The 20,789-nt window shown below is 37.1% G+C and overlaps 1 protein-coding gene across 4 annotated transcripts in view; it reads right to left on the bottom strand.

Moving 5' to 3' along the window:
• Positions 1-20,789, bottom strand: part of MKLN1 (muskelin 1) — a 453,286-nt gene that overhangs the window by 110,424 nt on the left and 322,073 nt on the right. For all 4 annotated transcript variants that reach the window (XM_058297366.1, XM_058297367.1, XM_058297368.2 and 1 more), the window contains 2 exons: positions 19,795-19,987; positions 2,843-2,920 (listed from right to left, as the gene is read on the bottom strand). In XM_058297366.1, the coding sequence (XP_058153349.1) occupies positions 2,843-2,920; positions 19,795-19,987 (271 nt within the window). The remainder of the gene's footprint in view (positions 1-2,842; positions 2,921-19,794; positions 19,988-20,789) is intronic.

The following is a 20,789-nucleotide window of genomic DNA, read 5'->3' as shown; positions in this document are numbered from 1 at the left end:
AAGCCTATAATGAGTAACACAAATAACATTTATTCTTTCAAAATATTAAAACCAAGTAAGACGATTCATAAATAGAAATAATATGACTTAAAGCTATGTTTATAATATTTATTTACTCTTTTTTCCAATTGCTTTCAAGCTGCTAATGTAAATTTGGAGGCTCTTTTCAATTATTTATGACCAATGCTATAAATCAACAAAAACACAGAGTGCTCTACGCAAATATAAGACAAAGTCTCTAACATAATAGATGTCAAAGTGCAGGTGAGAAAAAAATGACAGAATTACATCTTAGATCTATATTCCAGGCATGATAATTACCATAATTAGTAGCTCTGAAGTTAACAAAACCAGCTACTGAAAATTATGTTATCAAGTTTTATATTAATGATAATCTCCTTACTGTATTAATTTGGTACTAATATTTCAGAAATCAGTTCTTATATAATTTATCAACTGTTTTATCTGAACAGTAAGCAAGAACACGTAAGATTTGTTTTACTCTGACTTTTATTACCATCACAGAATTTAATAGGCAGGTTTTAATCAGTTAAACAAACTTCTAAAGAAAACCATTTTTCACCTTACATCTAATTTTATATTATACAAGATTGAATATAAAAATATAAGTTCATTTCTTTTTATATTTTTTAAAGATTTATTTTATTTATTTCTCTCCCCTTCCCCCCCAATATCTGCTCTCTATGTCCATTTGTTGTGTGTTCTTCTGTGTCCACTTGCATTATCCAGCAGCACTGGGAAACTGTGTCTCTTTTTTTTGTTGCGTCATCTTGCTTCATCAGCTCTCTGTGTGTGTGGCGCCACTCCTGGGCAGGCTGCGCTTTTTTCAAGCAGGGCGGCTCTCCTTGAGGAGCGCACTCCTTATGCACGGGGTACCCCTACACAGGGATGCCCCTGCGTGGCATGGCACTCCTTGTGCACAGCAGCACTGCCTGTGGGCCAGCTTACCACATGGGTCAGGAGGCCCTGGGGATCAAACCCTGGACCCTCCATATGATAGACAGATGCTCTAGTAGTTGAGCCACATCTGCTTCCCTAAGTTCATTTCAATGACTCAAACGTTACCTGATGTAGGACAGAAAGCCTAAGGTTCTATTTCTAACTCCCACACCATTAATATTAATAGAAATATATTACTTTGACTACTATATCTCCCTTTATCGGCTTTCTATGTCTCCCTTTATCAGCTTTCTCCTATGTAAAATAGAGAACATTCAACTTCTTACTAATTACATGGAGGGTCCATGAAAAGACTAAAATATCAGTTTTTATAAACATAAAAATAAGGTGTAAAACTGAAGCTTTTCATTACTACTTTATTCAAAGGCTAATTATTCAGAGATCTTTGCAAATTCTTCCTCCTTTCTAATAATTAGGTAATCTTTTAGACATTACAGTTAATTATCATTAAAGCTTGGCCCTTTTCTTACTCTTCCCCACCTCCAGTCAGTATTGCAACTTTCAGGACTAAATTAAGAACTTAAACACCAAAAATAAATTTATTTTTAATATTTTATCATTTAAACTATTACTTTGCTGATACAAAATTACAGGCTGCTCTACAACAACATGTGTTTCTTTGAAGAAAATGACCTCATATATGTCTGATAAGTAGGAGAATAAAGCTGATAAAATAGAGTTTATAGAGCTCATAATATAACATACATTTTCCCAATATATTAATGTTTTAAAGGTGGCAGGGGAAAGCTTTCTAAATTAAAGAGAAGGTCTTAGCATATGAAAACCATAAGGAGAAAAACGAAACATCTACAGAACTGCCTTCCTTTAGTGTCATCAGTTGCATTAAAGAATTGCTATGCTTTCCACTAATGTCAACTATCTGGCAAAGCAGTGAGTCTGTAAGTGAAGAGTGACAAAAACTTCCCCCTATTTGAAAACAACAAATCAATGAAGAAGACTACTTTCTAGATCAGATTTTAAGTTTTCAAGGACATAGTCTTTATTATTAAGCAAAGTGCCCTATAGGATCTACATCTCAAAGAAGGAAGCATAGAGCCCAGGGTTTAAGGCTCCAAACTCACTGTGATACTCAATGCAAATGTCTGCAAAGATTTAACTGTGTGCTTCACCTTGACTCTCCCCGTCATCTCTCCTTAGTTGCATCATCTTGCTGTGTAATTCACGTGCGTGGGTACTGGCTCACTGGCGCAGGCATTGGCTTGCTGCACGGGCACTTGTGCAGGCACTTGTCTCGCCACATAGGCACTTGGCTCACAGCATGGGCACTCATGCGGGCACTCGGCTCGCCACATGGGCACTCAGCTCACCATACAGAAATGCTTTCTCTCTCTCTCTTCTATTTTTTTACCAGGCAGCCCCAGGGATCAAACCCAGGTCCTCCCATATGGTAGGCAAAAGCCCTATCACTTGAGCCACATCCGCTTCCCTACCCTAGCTTTTGTCAGTATCTAATTAAGTTCCACAGTTTAGAATGGCCTGCCCCAATTCTATTTTTCTCATTAAGGCTTTAGGTTTAATGACCAATTTTATAGAACTTACAGTTTTTCAGGAACACATGTATAGCATTATTATATATCACTTATAATTTTACTTAGCATTTTAAAATATATTTTAAATATATTCTGAGTAAAATTTGCCCAACTTTCTATTATGACAGTAAAGCAAAAAAGCTTAAAAGAAAATTTTTACATAATTCTGCCACCTGGCTAAGCAACCTATGTCTTATTTTAAACATCTGCTTTTCATTAAATAGGGTATTTTGAAACATGATCTATTTTGAGAAAACTGAAGACTGAGACATTAAAGTAAAAGCGTCCAAAACCTGGAAGGTCTGGCTTACCTTTGGTACTTTTGGGAATGATTTGACTCCACCGTGGCTTATATTCCTGTTGACTGATATACTGATTGAACAAGCCATCTGTAATTAGCAAAGAATGAGAAAAAATAACACCTTTATCAGCTTACCCACTTTATTATAACAAAAAAGATAAAAATTTAGAAGTCTGCATTAAGGGAAATTACTAATATGCAGCTAATACAATAGTACATTTTCATAAAATATGCTTCACTTCAGTTTTCATGCTACTCCCCAAATATACACAATAAAGAATTAGCTGATACAACCATATAAAGCAAAAAATTTGCTTTAGTGGCAGCTCATATTAAACTTACTATGTTTCCCATCATTATTTGCACCTATTAGATACAAATATATTTCGTACTCATTGGACAAGTATGTGACATTAACAAAGGGTTTCAAAAGAGACCTCAAAAGGAGGAAAGAAGAGTCTTTAGGGAGGGAAAATAAGTCAAAAGTCTGGTTAAGTTTGCAAAACAGCAGCAGTAGAACAAGACAAAACTGTAAATAAACTAAGTAAATATTCTATTTCATTGAAACAAAGACTTGCATATCTTTTCAAAAGATTTTCTGGCATTGAACACAAATGGAAAAAAGAAAGGATAATTAAAGTTGGGTGAATTATATTTAAATCCTCTCTGTGATTTCCCATTACTTTTTTTTTCAACCACCAAATGTTTCATCTTTATACTCTGTAATGAAATGTATTAATTGCACCCCAATCCCTTACCATTTGGAATGTGACCAATGTCACATAGCTCTGAAGTGATGGCTGGGGTTCAAATTCCACTGTGCCTTACCTTTTCCTGAATATGTTTGATCAATAAATTCTTTTTTTTTTTTTTTAAGATTTATTTATTTCTCTCCCCTTCCCTCCTCCACCCCAGTTGTCTGTTCTCTGTGTCTATTTACTGCGTCTTCTTCTTTGTCTGCTTCTGTTGTTGTCAGCGGCATGGGAATCTGTGTTTCTTTTTGTTGCGTCATCTTGTTGTGTCAGCTCTCCGTGTCTGCGGCACCATTCCTGGGCAGGCTGCACTTTCTTTCACATTGGGCGGCTCTCCTTACAGAATGCACTCCTTGCGCGTGGGGCTCCCCTACGCGGGGGACACCCCTGCATGGCACGGTACTTCTTGTGCGCATCAGCACTGCGCATGGGTCGGCTCCACACAGGTCAAGGAGGCCCAGGGTTTGAACTGTGGACCTCCCATGTGGTAGACGAATGCCCTAACCACTGGGCAAAGTCCGCCGCCAATAAATTCTTAATCTACTTAAGATGGGCTGTTATTCTAGCTAGTATAATAGTCAGAGATTGAATCCTCACATATATCCACTCTAACCTAAATGATTATCAAATCCCAATCCCATACCCCTCAACAAAGATTATTTCAAGAATGGTATGGAACCTAACTATGGCTAATGAAACCTGAGAAGTCTTCTAAGGGACTTCTAAGAAACATTTCCTTAGTATTTAAACAGACAAAGACAAAAGAAAACCGTAACTTTACTCCTCTGACATTTTCATACCCATATGCAATGTTCACAACTGTTGTAGCCAATTTGTAAAGGTCTGAGAATGAAGTCAATTCTATAATGATGGAAGAAGCTGGGCCCATGGAGTTTCAAAAGGAAGAACAAGCCCAGAGAGGAAGGCTGACACCCAACAGAGATCACCCACTGTCTTGCTTCAACACGTGGCAGCCGACTTTGGTGAGTAAGTACCTCTTGCGGTACCTTGAGTTGGACTTTCCATGGCCTTGGAATTGTAAGCTTTCACCTCAGATAAATACCCTTTATAGGGAAACAGACCTGGCCTAGTGGTTAGGGCGTCCGTCTACCACATGGGAGGTCCAAGGTTCAAACCCCAGGGCCTCCCTGACCGGTGTGGAGCTGGCCCATGCGCAGTGCTGATGTGCGCAAGGAGTGTACCCCGTAAGGAGAGCCACCCAGAGCAAAAGAAAGTGCAGCCTGCCCAGGAATGGCGCCGCCCACACTTCCCATGTCGCTGACAACAACAGAAGTGGACAAAGAAACAAGACGCAGCAAATAGACACAGAGAGAACAGACAACTGGGAGGGGGGGGGATTAAATAAATAAAGAAATCTTTTTTTTTTTATTAAAAAACCCTTTATAATAGCCAATAGATTTCTCGTACTTTGCGTTGGCATCCCTTTGGCAGACTAATACACTCACCATAACTGATTATTCTACTATAATGTTAAATATATTAGTTATGATTTAAAGGGAAAAATATAAGCCCTCTTTTTAACCAACATGTACTAGATACAGTGGCAGAAGCTTATATTTGTTTCCTTTCTTTCTGGCCATGACAGAGTAGAAGCATTTCTGTCAGCCATATGTTTTTCCATATAGGTAATGGCTAGTTGAAGAAGCTGACTATTCTACCAAACCAAACCAAAGACTACAACCAATATTTCAAAAACCTCTTCTTTTGGAGAAACAATGGGTCCACATAAGGCAGACAAGCTATAGACTTAAATCTGAGCCCTCTTATACCCCAATACACAAGCTTCAGCATTCCAATTGTTATTAAACCTCTTCACACTCTTTTCATTTTATAATATTAAATCATCTAACTATGCCTGACAGAAAGCACTGTAAAAACATTATGTTGTACACTATAGAGAAATACGCTAAATAAAAAATTACTCTTTTATTATACATATTATTGCTTCTTGCAAAGGAATCTAGGTTAATCAACTAAGTTTCATTAAAATGAAAGAAAAAAAACCTTAAAAAAAGTCAACAATACCAAAAGTCAGATCTAGAGCAGATTACAATTAGTAGTTATTCTCAATGAAATATTATATCCAAAAAAAATCTATTTTTAAGCCTTTCACAGGAAAACCAGTGACAAAAATGCTTAAGGATTCAGTAAACAGTAAATTCTGTTTCAAACCCATTAGAAACATTCTAAATAAAACTTTTTTAAAAAAAGAAAAGGTTTAGTTTCTTTTTTAAAAAAAGAAAAGGTTTAGAAATCAAACAATCACAAACTTGAGATTAATTGAGGCACTGAATAAACAATGCAAACATTAAATGAAGGTAAAGATTTTAAAATTCACAGCTTTCAAAATCTGGTTTTAATGTAAAAGAATTTCCTATGCCTTTCAAGTTCTAAAAACAAAGGAAAAGTTGACACCTCTGCATCCCAAAGAATCTCACATCATTCCCTATATTTCTAATTCTTAAGAAGTCTTGCTAACTGGTTTTATTTTGGTATATTTTCTTATAGCTATTTTATACTATTCAGCAAAGGACCTTAGGTTTTCTGGTAGGACATTAATAACATTTTTTCATCAACAAAAATATAGCAACATGTAGGTAGAGCGGCAGAGACATTCAGCCTGGCTGTGTTGCGAGCGACTAGATGAGCACGCTCTCTAGTCCACACACTTTTGGGCACACCCAAAAGATGGTGCACTAGCACTGAGCCAAATGTCTCCAGCCCCGCCTCACCCTCCTCCTGTAAGCCCTCCACCTATCAGCTATGCCCCATAAGTCAAATTGCTATATAAACATTGCAACTTCCTGAATAAAGCAGACATGCGTCATGAACCCATCTCCAGAGTGAGTGTATCTCCGTCATCCTTACCCCAACGAGCCTCCCTCGTTCAACAGCAACACACATTACACTACTTAAAAGTTAAAAACTTAATTTCTATGTTTTAATAGGGAGTCAGGCAGTTGTTAGTATTTCTATGTCTATTTTTTTGTTTGTTTGTTTTTTTAAAATATACCATTATTGGTCTTCCCTGGAAGGGAGTATTTAAAAAAAGAAATCTCACAGTGCAATTCATTTCAAAAGTAAAAAAAAAAAGTTGCATGCACTTCTGTTTTCCCAGTGTTTGCCCAGCTAGAAACCACATCTGCATATGAATCTAGTTTTTTCATCTAATTTTACAAAACATACAAAAGGCATCATCTACAAACACAGTTGTTACAATTCTTCACAAAGCAAAAAAATCCATGACTTGGCTTTTTCATCATTCTGTGATCAATGCTTCTAAGTCTTCCATCACTTGTGGTAATACAGGCCCGGGAAGAGGGGGGGGGGCTCTGTGTCTGCTCAGCTCCATAACTGTCACTGTGCCATGGGACTGGGCCTCCCCAACCATGTTGGCCGAGTGGCATTGGTACATGCCCTCATCTTCCTTTTTCAGGGGGTTGATGAAAATCCAGGCTGTGGTCTCGTGATCAGAAGGGCCTCCTGGCACCTGGACAGCTATAGTGACATGGTCCCCAGGCATCTTCCTCCAGAACGTGGGTGCCCCCAAGAGATGGCAAGACCTTCTTCCATGTGATGACTGGGGCAGGCACAGCCCTCTCCTCACAGGAAAGGTATACCTGTGCTCTGGTGACACTCTCAACATTCCGAGGTGGAATGACAACCACAGGAGCAAATTCGCAAGGGTCGTCGCGCCATGTGCCTCTATGTCTATTTTTGACAAAAATCTAAAGCAAAAAAGGGTCTAATAAAAGCAAAAGTATCCAAAAGAAATTAAAATACCACTTAGGAGAAAGCATACTAAGATCTAGTTGTTAAAATCTCCTGATCTAATATCACATTTTAAAAATTATTATGATTACAATAAAAAAATTTCATACATTGCTAAATGGGCACAAGCAGTTCTTGTGTCCAATAGTGAATACACTTTTAAGTGCATAATTAAAAAGTGGAACTTAAGTATTACTAAACATTTTTACCAAAAGGTAAAAAAAAATTCAAGCCTCACTCTGAATCCAAAAAAAGGTAAAAGAAAAAAAGAGAATAAATTACAATACTGCCACCTACACCCAAACCTTTATCAAACTGATATTTCGCCCAAAAAGGGATTAAATTAAAAGCAAATCATTTAAAAATGCACTTGTAATTAAAAACTTAAAGATCATAAAAGCCTTTATGAATTCGAGAATTATGGATGGAACAAACAGATTTTTTAAAAAATCATGCATGTCAGCAGTTTGAAAAAAGAGACATTAATTATAGCAATATTGATAACTTGAACCAGTAAATACTTACTGGTAAAACACACAGCATTTATACAGTAAAGTGATGAAGAATATGTATTCTGTAGACAGATGACCTGAGTTTATATATTAATTAGCTCTGCCACTTAACTAGCTATATGGTCTTAAGCAAATTACTCATTCTTAAGTGGAGTAATAACAATGCTTAATCTAGAAAGTAGATCTGAAAATTAAATAAGCTAGTTCATTTAAAAGACTTAAAAGAGTAGGTGGTACACTATAAAGCACTCAAATGGTTAAAACAACAATAATGTCACAATGCTTGGAAGTGAACTTGGAAAAAAGCTAACAATCTTTGTGCACAAAATCGGAAACAGGGGCACTAAGATCAAAAGAAGTCAGGAGAACATGGAGGGATTAGGATGCAGAAATCATGAGAGATTATCTTGATGTAGCCTGCCTTGAATGAGTTAGAGGCGGCGGACTTGGCCCAGTGGTTAGGGCGTCCGTCTACCACGAGAGTCTGTGGTTCAAACCCCGGGCCTCTCTGAACAGTGTGGAGCTGGCCCATGGGCAGTGCTGATGAGCGCAAGGAGTGCCCTGCCACGCAGGGGTATCCCCCGTGTAGGGGAGCCCCATGCGCAAGTAGTGGGCCCCATAAGGAGAGTCGCCCAGAGTGGAAGAAAGTGCAGCCTGCCCAAGAATGGTGACGCACACACGGAGAGCTGACACAACAAGATGACGCAACAAAAAGAAACACAGATTCCTGTGCCGCTGACAATAACAGAACCGGACAAAGAAGACGCAGCAAATAGACATGAAGAACAGAAAACCAGGGTAGGGGGGGAGGGGAAAAAATAAATAAATCTTTAAAAAAAAAAAAAAAAAGAATGCGCTAGATACGAATAATGATGAAAAGAGGAAGTAATCAGGGAGGGGAAGAAAATATAAGCAAAGGCACAAAGGCAGGAATGAGCAGGAATTATGGAGAGCAACCAGGTTTTTAGGATGCAGGCAGGGGAAAAAGAAAGGTTTGCACTGCAGAAAAGAATCAGTAGAAAAGTATTATCCTAACAGAAATTTTGCTAACCTGGAACTCAGACCTAGCTCCTGATCCACAAGAACCTACTTAATATAGTTAGGAAAAACTCCCTGCATTCAAAGATTAATAATAATCAAAAGAACCAACATAGCATCTATCAGAGATATAAAAAGGAAAAGGGTTTAAAAACAAAAAAAGCAAATGTTGTATGAATATGATTCACCAGCAAAACGTAGTCACACAATATATTAAAATAGCCAAATATTTTGCCTTAAATATAAAAGTACCTAAGCAGCTCTACAAAACATGAGCACAGGTTGGAGATATAAACAGTTGAGAAAGATACGGTAAAACAAGGAAAGAAATGAAATATGAACTTTCAGATTCAGAAACAGGAGAAAAAAAAGACAATATCAGAAACAAAGGACAAATTGTAACAATGAAGGAAAGGAGAAACTACTAAAATATAGTAATAAAAATAGAATAAAAGACTTAACAAAGCTTGAAAAAGTAAACAGAAAGCAGATAAAAAGGATAAACAAGAAAATGAAAGAAATGATAGACAAAGGGAACATATACCTAACTAAAATCTCTAAAAAATAATAATAATAATGTGGAAAAAATATATAAGGATATAAATCAAGAAAACTTTCCTGTAGCAGTTTGATTTGGGTGAATTCCAAAAAGAAATATTGGATTATGTTTGTAAACTGGTCTTTTCCTCTGGGCATAAGAGATTATATTGGATTCATAGGTTTACTTGATTAATCATGTAAACCTCTTGTGCCAGTAGGGCACAAGCATGGCATGGCAAAGGACAGAGTTAAAGGGCTTTTAATATTGGAGTTTTGATGTTGGAGTTTGATGCTGAAGTCTTAAGGTGGAACCCTGGGGAGAGAGACAGAGCTGTTTACCGGATAGTCTACAGCTGACCTTGAGGAGAGAGGCAAAGCCTAGAGAGCCTCAATCTACAGCTGACCTGTGGAGAGAGGCAAAGCCTAGAGAGCCTCAATCTACAGCTGACCTTGTGGAGAAAACAGAAGAGCTGGGCCCAGAGAAACCCAGGAAGCCTGAACCCTTGCAGATGTCGGCAACCATCTTGCTCCAACAGGTGAAAATAGACTTTGGTGAGGGAAATAACTTATGCTTTATGGCCTGGTATCTGTAAGTTCTTACTCCAAATAAATATCCTTTATAAAAACCAACCAATTTCTGGCATTTTGCATCAGCACCACTTTCACGGACAAATACATTTCCTTAAACAAAATTTTTAAAAAATTGAGTCTATAGAATAAAATGACTCACAATGAAGTATGAAAATTAACAAAGAGTGATCCATACTAAGAAATAGCCTAATTAGGTTGGGTAAGACCAATATTTTAAAAAAAGAATAATATTTTGGACATTCAAACAAAAGGTCAAGTAAGGGTGACCTCAGACTTCTCAGTGATACTCAATATGGGACATACTGGAGTAATACATGCAAAATGAGAAAAGCCATCTTCTAATTTTATAAGTCTGAGGGAGGTGGGATACAAATGATATATTATAAGATATAACGTTAAACACTAAAGAAAACAATAATTAGTAAATTTTGGTGGTAAGAGGTTTGGTGGTTTTAAAGTGTCCATACCCCAGAAAAATAAATTATTAGAAGTTAATCGATTTCTGTTGTGTAAACCATTTTAAGTAGGACCTTCTGATGATACTACTTAATTTAAGGTGTGACCTACCTCATTCAGGATGGGTCTTAATCATATAGCTGGAGTCCTTTATAAACAGAATGAATACTGAGAATGAAGGGAAGCAAGAAGCTGAAATCAATGAAACCCAGAAAAGAAGGGAGAGACCAAAAGATGCCACCCATGTGCCTTGCAATGTAGCAGAGGAGCCAAGGATCACTTGCAGTCAGTCTTCAGAGAAAAAGCATTAACTTGATGATGTACTGCTTTGGACATTTTCCTGGACTTTAACCATAAGCTAATAAATTTCCATTGTTTGAGCAGAACCATTTCATGGTATTTGCTTTGAGCAGTCTAGGAAACTAAAACAAGAGGTAAGGAGGGAAATGGAAGGAAATATAAATAAATAAATACATTTTAATACTGCTAATAGTAAAAAGATTAATGTATACTACTACTTAAAGAAGTGTCATATAAGGTTATGATTACATAGAGAATCACTTCATCAAAAACAATGAAGTTCCAAATTACCAGTAGAAACTAATACAATAAAAGACAATACACACACAAAACCAAAACAATAATCAGCAAATTCATAACAAAATAAAGAATTAAAAACTAAAGTTGGTTTTTGGAAAAGATCAATAAAACTGACAAAAGTTTGCTAGAGTGACAAGGAAAAAAAGAGGACCCAAATAAATGAAATCAGAAATGAGAGTTGATACATTACACCTGACTACACAGAAAGAAATAAAAAGAGGATACTATGAAAACCTGTATGCCAAAAAATTAGACAACCTAGATAAAATGAACAAATTCCAAGAAATATACAAAACTACCTACATTGACTCTAGAAGAAATAGAAGATCTCAACAAAGCAATTACAAGGAAAGAGAATGAATCAGTACTCAAAAATCTGCCAACAGGGTGATGAATGCACAACTCTATGGCACAAAGGAGAGCCACAGATTGTACACTTTGGATAGAATGTATAAGGCATGAGAGTGTATAACACAATGAACCATGTGGTGGAAGATGAACTACGTACAAATATGAGAGTGTTCTCTCCTGAACTTTAACAAATGTACAATACTTACACATAGGCAGCAGACTTGGCCCAGTGTTTAGGGCGTCCGTCTACCACATGGGAGGTCCATGGTTCAAACCCCAGGCCTCCTTGACCCATGTGGAGCTGGCCCATGTGCAGTGCTGATGCGCGCAAGGAGTGCCATGCCAAGCATGGGTGTCCCCGTGTAGGGGACCCCACGTGCAAGGAGTGCGCCCCATAAGGAGAGTCGCCCAGAGTGAAAGAAAGTGCAGCCTGCCCAGGAATGGTGCTGCACACACAGAGAGCTGACACAAGATGATGCAACAAAAAAAAGAAACAGATTCCCATGCCACTGACAACAACAGAAGCGGACAAAGAAGACGCAGCAAATAGACACAGAGAACAGACAACCGGGGTCGGGGAGGGAAGAGAAATAAGTAAATCTTAAAAAAAAAATACTTATACATAGTGTTAATAATAATACACCAAGTGTACATTATGGAAGATAGTGGTAATTGATGATATTCTTTCATAATCTGTAAAAATTGTTCCACAGCAATGCAAGGTGTTGGTAGAGGGATGATATATAGGAATTATGAACATTATGCATGATTGTTTAGTAAGTTCACAACATCAATCAATTAATCAATCAATCAAAAGAAGAGTAAAAACCTACCAACAAAGCAAAGCCCAGGATGAGATGGATTTACTAGTGAATTTTAACAAAACATTCCAAGAGAATTGACACCAATCCTGCTGAAAAGCTTCCATAAAACTGAAAAGCTGGAAACACCCCCTTACACAATCCATGGGGCCAGCATCACTCTAAATACAAAAGCCAAAAAAAACATAGTACAAGAAAAGAACATCACAGACAATATCTGTATACATATGACACAAAAATCCTCAATAAAATAGTAGCAAACTGAACCCAGTAGCATATTTAAAAATGTATACTCCATGATCAAGTAGAATTTATCCCAGGTATGCAAGGGTAGTTCAACATTAAAAAAATCAATTAATGTAATACATCAAAATAATAGAATGAAGGGAAAAAAGCAACATGATCACCTCAAACTGACACAGAAAAAACATTTAACAAAACAGAGGATGCTTTCTTGAGAGAAACATTTAAGAAAAACAGGAATATAAGAACATTTCCTCAACATGATAAAGGGTGTATTAGTCTGCCAAAGGGGGTGCTGATGCAAAGTACTAGATATCTGCTTGCTTTTATAAAGGGTATTTATTTGTAAGCTTTACAGTTACAAGGCCCTAAAGAATCCAACTCAAGGTTGCTTTCTCACGAAACTCAGTTGCCACATGTTGAAAAGCAAGATGGTCGCTAATCTCTGCCTGGTCTCTCTTTCCTGGGCTTCCTCTTCTTCTTGAGACTCTGTAGGCCCAGCTTCTTCCCAATTTTAGTTGTAGCCTGGCATAGTGGCTTGTCTCTCAGGGCTTCCTGTATCAGTCTCGAATGTCTTCCCAAGGCAAATGGCTCATCTCTCTTCCTGGGGCTTTAGCTGTTAAAGCCTCCTCCTTTCTGCCACATAGCAAGCAGTATCAAAATGACAAAGTTCTCTCCTCTTCCTGTCTATATTCTTGACTAAGTGTCCATTTATAGAGGCCCACAAAGGGAGGGGGTGAGAATTCAACCTGAGTCACTCTTTACTAATGTGGTTGAATCAAAAGCCCTAAATTGATTTTTATCAAATAAATTTAAATCCTTTGAATTTCATATAATCAAAGGGTATCATACCCAGAGGAACAGTTTAGTTAACAAACATAATCTCTCTCTTCTGGGGATTCATAAATAATCTCAAAATGACACAAAGGGCATATATGAAAAAACAAATGGTAGCACTGTACTTAGCAATGAGAGACTGAAAGCTTTCCATCTAAGACCAGGAACATGACAAGGATGTCCACTGTCGGCACAGTTAATTCAAACTTATTGAGGCAGTTCTAGCCAGAGTAATTATGCACGAAAAAGAAAAGGCATTCAAGTTGGAAAGGAAGAAGTAAACTTTCACTATTTGCAGATGATATGATCCTACATAAAGTCCAGAAAATTCTACAGCAAAGTTCCTAGAACTAATAAATGAATTCAGTAAAGTGGCTGGAAACAAGATTAACACTCAAAAATCTGTAGTTTCTATATACTAGTAACAAACAGTCTAGAAGGAAATCCAAGAAAAAAAATTCCACTGACAATTGCCAGTAAAAAAATCAATTATCTAGGAATAAGTTTAACCAAGGAAATAAAGGACTTATATGTGGAATACTATAAAACTTTGTTAAAAGATATCAGAGGATCTAAATAAATGAATCATCTTTAGTCAGCAGCACACTGAACAATCCTAGAACAAGTGTTTATTCACTAACACTGTTGCAATCCATTTGAGGAGAGTCCAGAGAAGTATAAAAAATATAACAGCATTAAATCTCAAGAATACAGTTACTTCCAATTATCCCTTAAACTGGTTCATTTCTAGAGCTGCAAAGCTGTTAGTTCCCTGTAGTAATTAGAGATGTACATGATTTTAGAAGTATTTACTAAACAACTGCACATAGTATTAAAGAGATAGTTTTAACACATAACTGTTTTAAGCCCACGAGAGTATTCAGTTTTACTTTTTGTAATTTCCCTTAGCAAAACAGTATCCTAAAGATATAGATTTGAAACAAATTTTTTTAAAAAACTGACCTATGTCTTCTTTATCCTAAGAAATTGAAAAATTAGAGAATTTACCCTTAGAACTGGCAAAAATACTTTTACTGATGCATTTTAATTGTTTGGTAAAGCATTAATCATATTGTACTATTTGTTTATACTCCAAAGTATATTCTATTTCAAACATACCAATCATTTATTAACGAATATCATCATCAATTAAATAAGGAGTAACAATGTACAAATGACAGATTAAGCATTATATCTAATACAAGAGAGATGGAAGCAATTCATTTTAAATTAACTTTAAATTTATGAATGCAAAGAAGGCAGTAATGGTTCAGCTTTTTGTTGCTGTTGTAAAATACCCAAGCCAACATTTGATAAATGTGAGAACATAATGAACATTGATAGGATTAAAATATATGAAAGCAGAGCATTGAGAAAGTCTATTCTTTCTTTCTATTAAAACAGCAAATTTAATTACAGCAGTTTTATATTGAGCATCTATTCTGTTACTTGTTAATATGAAAGTTTCTTAGGAAATTTAAAATGGGGGATGGGGAATGTCATTCTGTAAGAAGCAGTGTTCTTATAAATAAAAGAACATATCAGATCTTAAACATCCAAATAGATGTCATCCTCTAGACACCTTGGGAAATTATATACATGTTCTAATACTGACCTTTCTTTCAAAGTAGGAGTAGAGGCCACCAAAGAAAATCAGCAATTATTTAGGATGCACCTTATACAAAAGCTGTTTATATTCATAAATTTCCTCATTCACTACAATTACCTAATAATATTTTTTGGCTATCCATCACTGTGATGGTTAGGTTAATCTTGGTCACGTACTGGTGACCAGTTGACTGACCAAACAAGCACTGGGCTAATTGTAATAAAGGCCATTTCACGGACTTTAATCATCACATCAGTGAGTTGACTGCATAATACTGGTTACATCCAAATCCACTAAGGAGATTGCCTTCAGCAAGGTAACAACAAAAGACTATTTATACCACTGTTTAGCATGCCATATGAGAGCACGGTCTTCCAAGATGACAACTTTAATTTAAACAGGTAACTTCTATTCTATTTGGAAGTATTTTGTTGAGAGTTTTTACATCTACATCCATTAGAAAGACTGGTCTGTAATTTTGTTTTTTTGTAGTGTCTTTATCAGGCTTTGGCATTAGGGTGATGTTAGCTTTACAAAATGTGTTGGGTAATTTTCTCCCCTCTTCAATTTTTTGGAAGAGTTTAAACAGGATTGGTTAATTCTTTTCAAAATGCTTGGTTGAATTCATCTGTGAAGCCATCTGCTCCTGGAGTTTTCTTTGTTGGGAGACTTTTGATGACAGATTCAATCTTTTTAAATGTGATTGGTTCTTATATTTCTTGTAGCATCAGTGTAGGTTGTTTGTGCATTTCTAGAAACTTGTCCATTTCATCTAAGTTGTCTAATTTCTCAGTATACAGTTTCTCAAAATAACCTCTTATGATCCTTTTTTATTTCTGTGGGATCAGCTGTAATTCTACCCCTTTCATTTCTGATTTTATTTGGATCTTCTTTTTTCCTTTGTTAGTGTAACTAGGTATTTGTCAATTTTATTGATCTTCTCAAAGAACCAGATTTGGGTTTTGTTGATTTTTACTATTGTTTTTTTTTTTGTTCTCGATTTCATTCATTTCTGCCCTAATCTTTATTTCTTTCTGTTGCTTGCTTTTGGATTGCTTTGCTGTTCTTTTCCTAGTTTCTCCAGCTTGTTAAGTTAGAACTTTTACTTTAGCTGTTTCTTCTTTTTTAATACAGGCATTTAGGGCTATAAATTTCCCTCTCAAAACTGCCTTTGCTATATCCCATAAGTTTTGATAAGTTGTGTTCTCATTTTCATTTGTCTCAATATACTTAGTGATTTCACTTGCAATTTCTTCTTTGCCCCACTGATTATTTAGAGTTGTTTAGCCTCCACACATTTGTGAATTTACCTCTTTCCTCTCTACTGTTGATTTCCAGTCTCACTCCATTATTATTTGAGAAGGTGTTTTGCATAATTTCAATCATTTTATATTTATTGAGAGCTGCACTGTGACCTAAAATGTGGTCTATCCTGGAGAAAGATCCATGAGCTAATTTGAGAAGAATGTATAACCCAATGAGTTTGGGTGGAAGGTTCTATATGCATCTGTTAGAGCTAGCTTGTTTATCATATTGTTTAAGTTCTCTGTTTCCTTGTTGATCTTCTATCTAGTTTTTCTATCTACTGATGTCAGGAGTGTGCTGAAGTCTCCAACTATTATTGTAGAGATGTCTATTTCTCCCTTTAGTTTTGCCAGAGTTTGCCTCATGTATTTCATGGCACCCTGGTTAGGTACATAGATATTTATGACTGTTACTTCTTCCTAGTGGATTGCCACTTGCATTAACATGTAATGGCCTTCTGTAGCTCTTATAACACTTTTGCATTTAAAGTTTTGTCCAATATTAGTATAGCTACCTCTGTTCTTTTATCATTACTGTTTGCATGGAGTATCTTTTTTTAAAGGTTTATTTTATTTATTTCTCTTCCTTCCTCCCCTTCCCCCCCATTGTCTGCTCTCTGTGCCCATTTGCTGTGTGTTCCGCATCTGCCTGCATTATCTGGTGGGACTGGGAAACTGCTTCTCTTTTTTGTTGCATCATCTTGCTGCGTCAGCTCTCCGTGTGTGTGGCTACCCTCCTGTGCAGGCTGCGTTTTTCATGCACGGTGGCTTTCCTTGTGGGGTGCACTTCTTGCACATAGGGCGCCCCTACGTGGAGGTGCCCCTGCGTGGCATGGCACTCCTTGTGTACAGCAGCACTGCACGTGGGCGAGCTTACCACATGGGTCAGGAGGCCCTGGGGATCAAACCCTGGACTCTCCATATGTCGGATGCTTGATCAGTTGAGCCATGTCCACTTCCCTGCTTAGAGTATCTTTTTCCAACCTTTCACTTTCAGCTGGTTTATATCCCTGGGTGGAAGGTGAGTTTCTTCAAGGCAGCATAAGGATGGCTTATGTTTCTTTTTATCCATCCTGTCAACCTATACCTTCCTTTTTTTTTAAAAGATTTATTTTATTTACTTCTCACCCCTTTCCCACCCGCCCCGGCCCCGATGTCTGCTCTCTCTGCCCATTCACCATGTGTTCTTCTGTGTCTGCTTGCATTCTTGTCCAGTGGCACTGGGAATCTGTGTCTCTTTTTGTTGCATCATCTTGCTGCATGAGCCCACCATGTGTGCAGTGCCAGTCCTGGGTAGGCTGCACTTTATTTGCACAGGCAGCTCTCCTTGCAGGGCATACTCCTTACATGCAGTAGCGCTGCATGTGGACCAGCTCACCACATGGGTAAGGAGGTCCTGGGTATCGAACTCTGGACCTCCTATGTGGTAGGCGACACTCTATTAGTTGAGCCACATCCGCTTTCTTCAACCTATAAAAGGTGGATTCTCTTTCACAAACTCTCTTAATTTCTGTTTGCTTTAGAATATCTTAAACTCACCTTCATATTTGAAGGGTAATTTTGCTGGATAAAGAATTTCAGTTGGCAGTTCTCTCTTTCATTATGCTGTTTCATACCACTGTCTTGTCACCTCCATGATTTCTGATGAGAAATCTACACTAAGTCTAACTGGGCATCCCTTGTATGTGATGGTTTGCTTTTCTTTTGCTGCTCTCAGAATTTTCTCTTTATTTTTGATGTTTCACATTCTGAGTAGTATCTGTCTTAGACTAGATCTATTCTCATTTATTCTGATTGGGGTATGCTATACTTCTTGTACATGTAAGTTCATTTCTTTCATGAGAATTTGGTAATTTTCAGCATTATTTCCTCAAATACTCTTTCTGTCCCTTTTCCCTTAACTTCTCACTCTGGAACCCTATGATACTATGTTGTTGTGTTTCATGTATCATTCAACTTTCTGAGCCCTTGTTCAAGTTTTTCTATTCTTTTCTCCCTACAATTTCAGCTGTTCTGTTTCTGTATCACTTATTCCTTCTTCTGTAATTTCAAGTCTGCTGTTTCAGGCCTTTTTACATGTTTTTGATCTCACCTATGATGTCTTTCACTCCCATGAGCTCTGTTACTTTTCTGAGGCTGTCAAATTCTTCTTTGTGCTTACTCAGTGTCTTCTTGATGTCCATTCTCTTTAGCCATACTGATTTCCAACTCATTAATTTGATTTTGGATATTTGTATATATCTCAAAGATTAGTTGTCTCAAATCCTGTGACTTATCTGGGGCTTTGATATATTCCTTTGCTTGGGCCATGTCTACCACTTCTTTTTATGGCTTGTGATTTTTTGCTGATGAAGGATGATTACTTTATTAAGATGCTCAATCTCTGTCTCTTTCGTAGGGATCTAGTGGCAGTAGTCTGTGTTATTGCTGTTCTTTGATTCTTGGTTCAAGCTGTTTTGGTGTTTAGGATTGTCCTATGACCCAGTAATGGGTTGCAAACTCACTTCCTAAGGTGTTGGGGAGGAAGGCTGTCAAGGCCAGAAACAGCCTCTCTTACTTATTTATTTTTAATTTCCTCATGTGCATTTCCTTGGTCCTCTGGCAGAAGGTCCTCTTTGGTAGCTCTGTCATTTCCAAGCCTCATGGGAGGGTGTATGCTGCAACACAAACCAGATAAATGTGACAGAGAATCCTGCCTGGAGGCTAAGATTCTCCTAATTCAGCATTCTTAAAGGCAGTTCTCCAACCTTAGTTTGCAATCCCCTCCCTTTTCTGGGTAGGAAATAATTTCACTTCCCTCTGCATTCTCAACAACTAGTTCTGATGAGTAGAGAGGGAGACTGAGAGGGCCAGATCTCTTTAGTACCTTATCTGCTTGAAAGGCAAATACTGGCACAGTTCCACCCAGTGTTGAAGGGCTCCTGGGTCACAGCTGAACAAACTTGTGGGTCAAAAGCTGAGTCAGTCTTAGGTTGTGTTCTTTTCTCTCCCTTTTCCTGGTGAAGTTGATCCCTGGGGCCCCCTTTTTCTGTAGCTTCCAGTCCCAAAGGTCTGAGAATTCAAAACTGCCTATAGGGTGGGGGAGGGTGCCTGCAGCTCAGGTTTTTAACTCAATAGTTTTCCTGTCAAGATTCTTTCCTTTTGCCCCTCTCTCTCCTGGGTGGTGTCCAGCCTTTCCCTGGTGTCCTAAACCCTAGAAGATTTTTTTTCCAGGCCGTTTCTGCCTGCACTGTAGCTACTTTTCTGGGAGAGAAGAGAGTCCCATGTCTTTCTAGTCCATCATTTCCCAGAAGTCCAAGTTGTTGTTTTTTTAATTCCATTACATTATGGCCCTATCTTACATGAAAAAAAATCTCCCTCATCCAAGGAGCTAACAATCTTTACAGTAAAAAGACAAAAACAATACTATTGGAAACAGTAATAAAAAGCATAAGTCTACATTCTTTCTTAAAAACCATTTTGTATATACATTAGAAAAGTCACCATAATAACCATTTTTACATGCTGAGAACATACCATTTACAGCTTTTTCAATCAATTCTTCACAAGCATCGAAATCACCCTTCAACACTAGTTTGTCATGAAGATCTGTTAACATGGGATGTTCCAGGGCAATCTTGGTTTTCTTTTGCAATGATTCAAAGGCCTCTGTATAGTTATGTTGTCGGAAGTGCTTTAGGCAAAGGCGAATGGCTTCCTGTTCACGGTACTACTAGAACATAGGAGAAAGAAAGAATGAAGAAAAGAGATTTGTTTAGCTGTTACTGGAGGAAATAATAACAATAGTAATAATAACTAGCCTAAACTAAGCATTTATTATGTGCCAAGCACTGTACCAGCCCTATAAGTTAGGTATCATTATTTCTTTCCTACAAATAGCAAAACTGAATCTTAGCCAATTGTAATAACTTGCTTAACATGACAAAATATGTAGTAGAACTAGATGAAAGCAGACCTAATTCAAGGGCCTGAAATTTGAAGAAAAGAAGCAGAGTGTTTTAAAGCCCACTTGAGATTATAAAAATTATATAACTCCTATCTCATCCACTAATCAGATTCCAATTTGGTATAGAAAGCATAGAAATCATAAAATAATATACATGAATTAGATTACAGTTTTTGTTTTTCTTGGTTCTTAGTAATAAGATTAGTTTAGTGACGGATAATATCAAACATTTATTTCAAATTCCCAAGCAGATTTTATGGCCCAAAAATCATCCCAAAGAGATTATTTAAATTTCATGATTTTTTTAAACCCTGGACCCCATCATTAATCAAACAGCTATAAAGCAAAAATATTAACTAGAAAATTTTAAATGGGATGCTCAATTAATTAAATTCTTTCCTAACTGGATGAATGCCTCAAATCAAGCTCACACAGAATTTCTAAAGAAACATAATTACAAGATTAAGGATCACCTTAAATTTCCTAAGCATACCATTGTACATTAAGAATTAACAAACCAAACTGACAACATGGAAGTACCACTTCAGGAGCTCTTCTGTGGCTA

The sequence above is a fragment of the Dasypus novemcinctus genome, chromosome 5 (assembly GCF_030445035.2).
Source record: "Dasypus novemcinctus isolate mDasNov1 chromosome 5, mDasNov1.1.hap2, whole genome shotgun sequence".
Classification (NCBI taxonomy): domain Eukaryota; kingdom Metazoa; phylum Chordata; class Mammalia; order Cingulata; family Dasypodidae; genus Dasypus; species Dasypus novemcinctus.
This window is presented reverse-complemented; position numbering and strand designations above follow the sequence as displayed.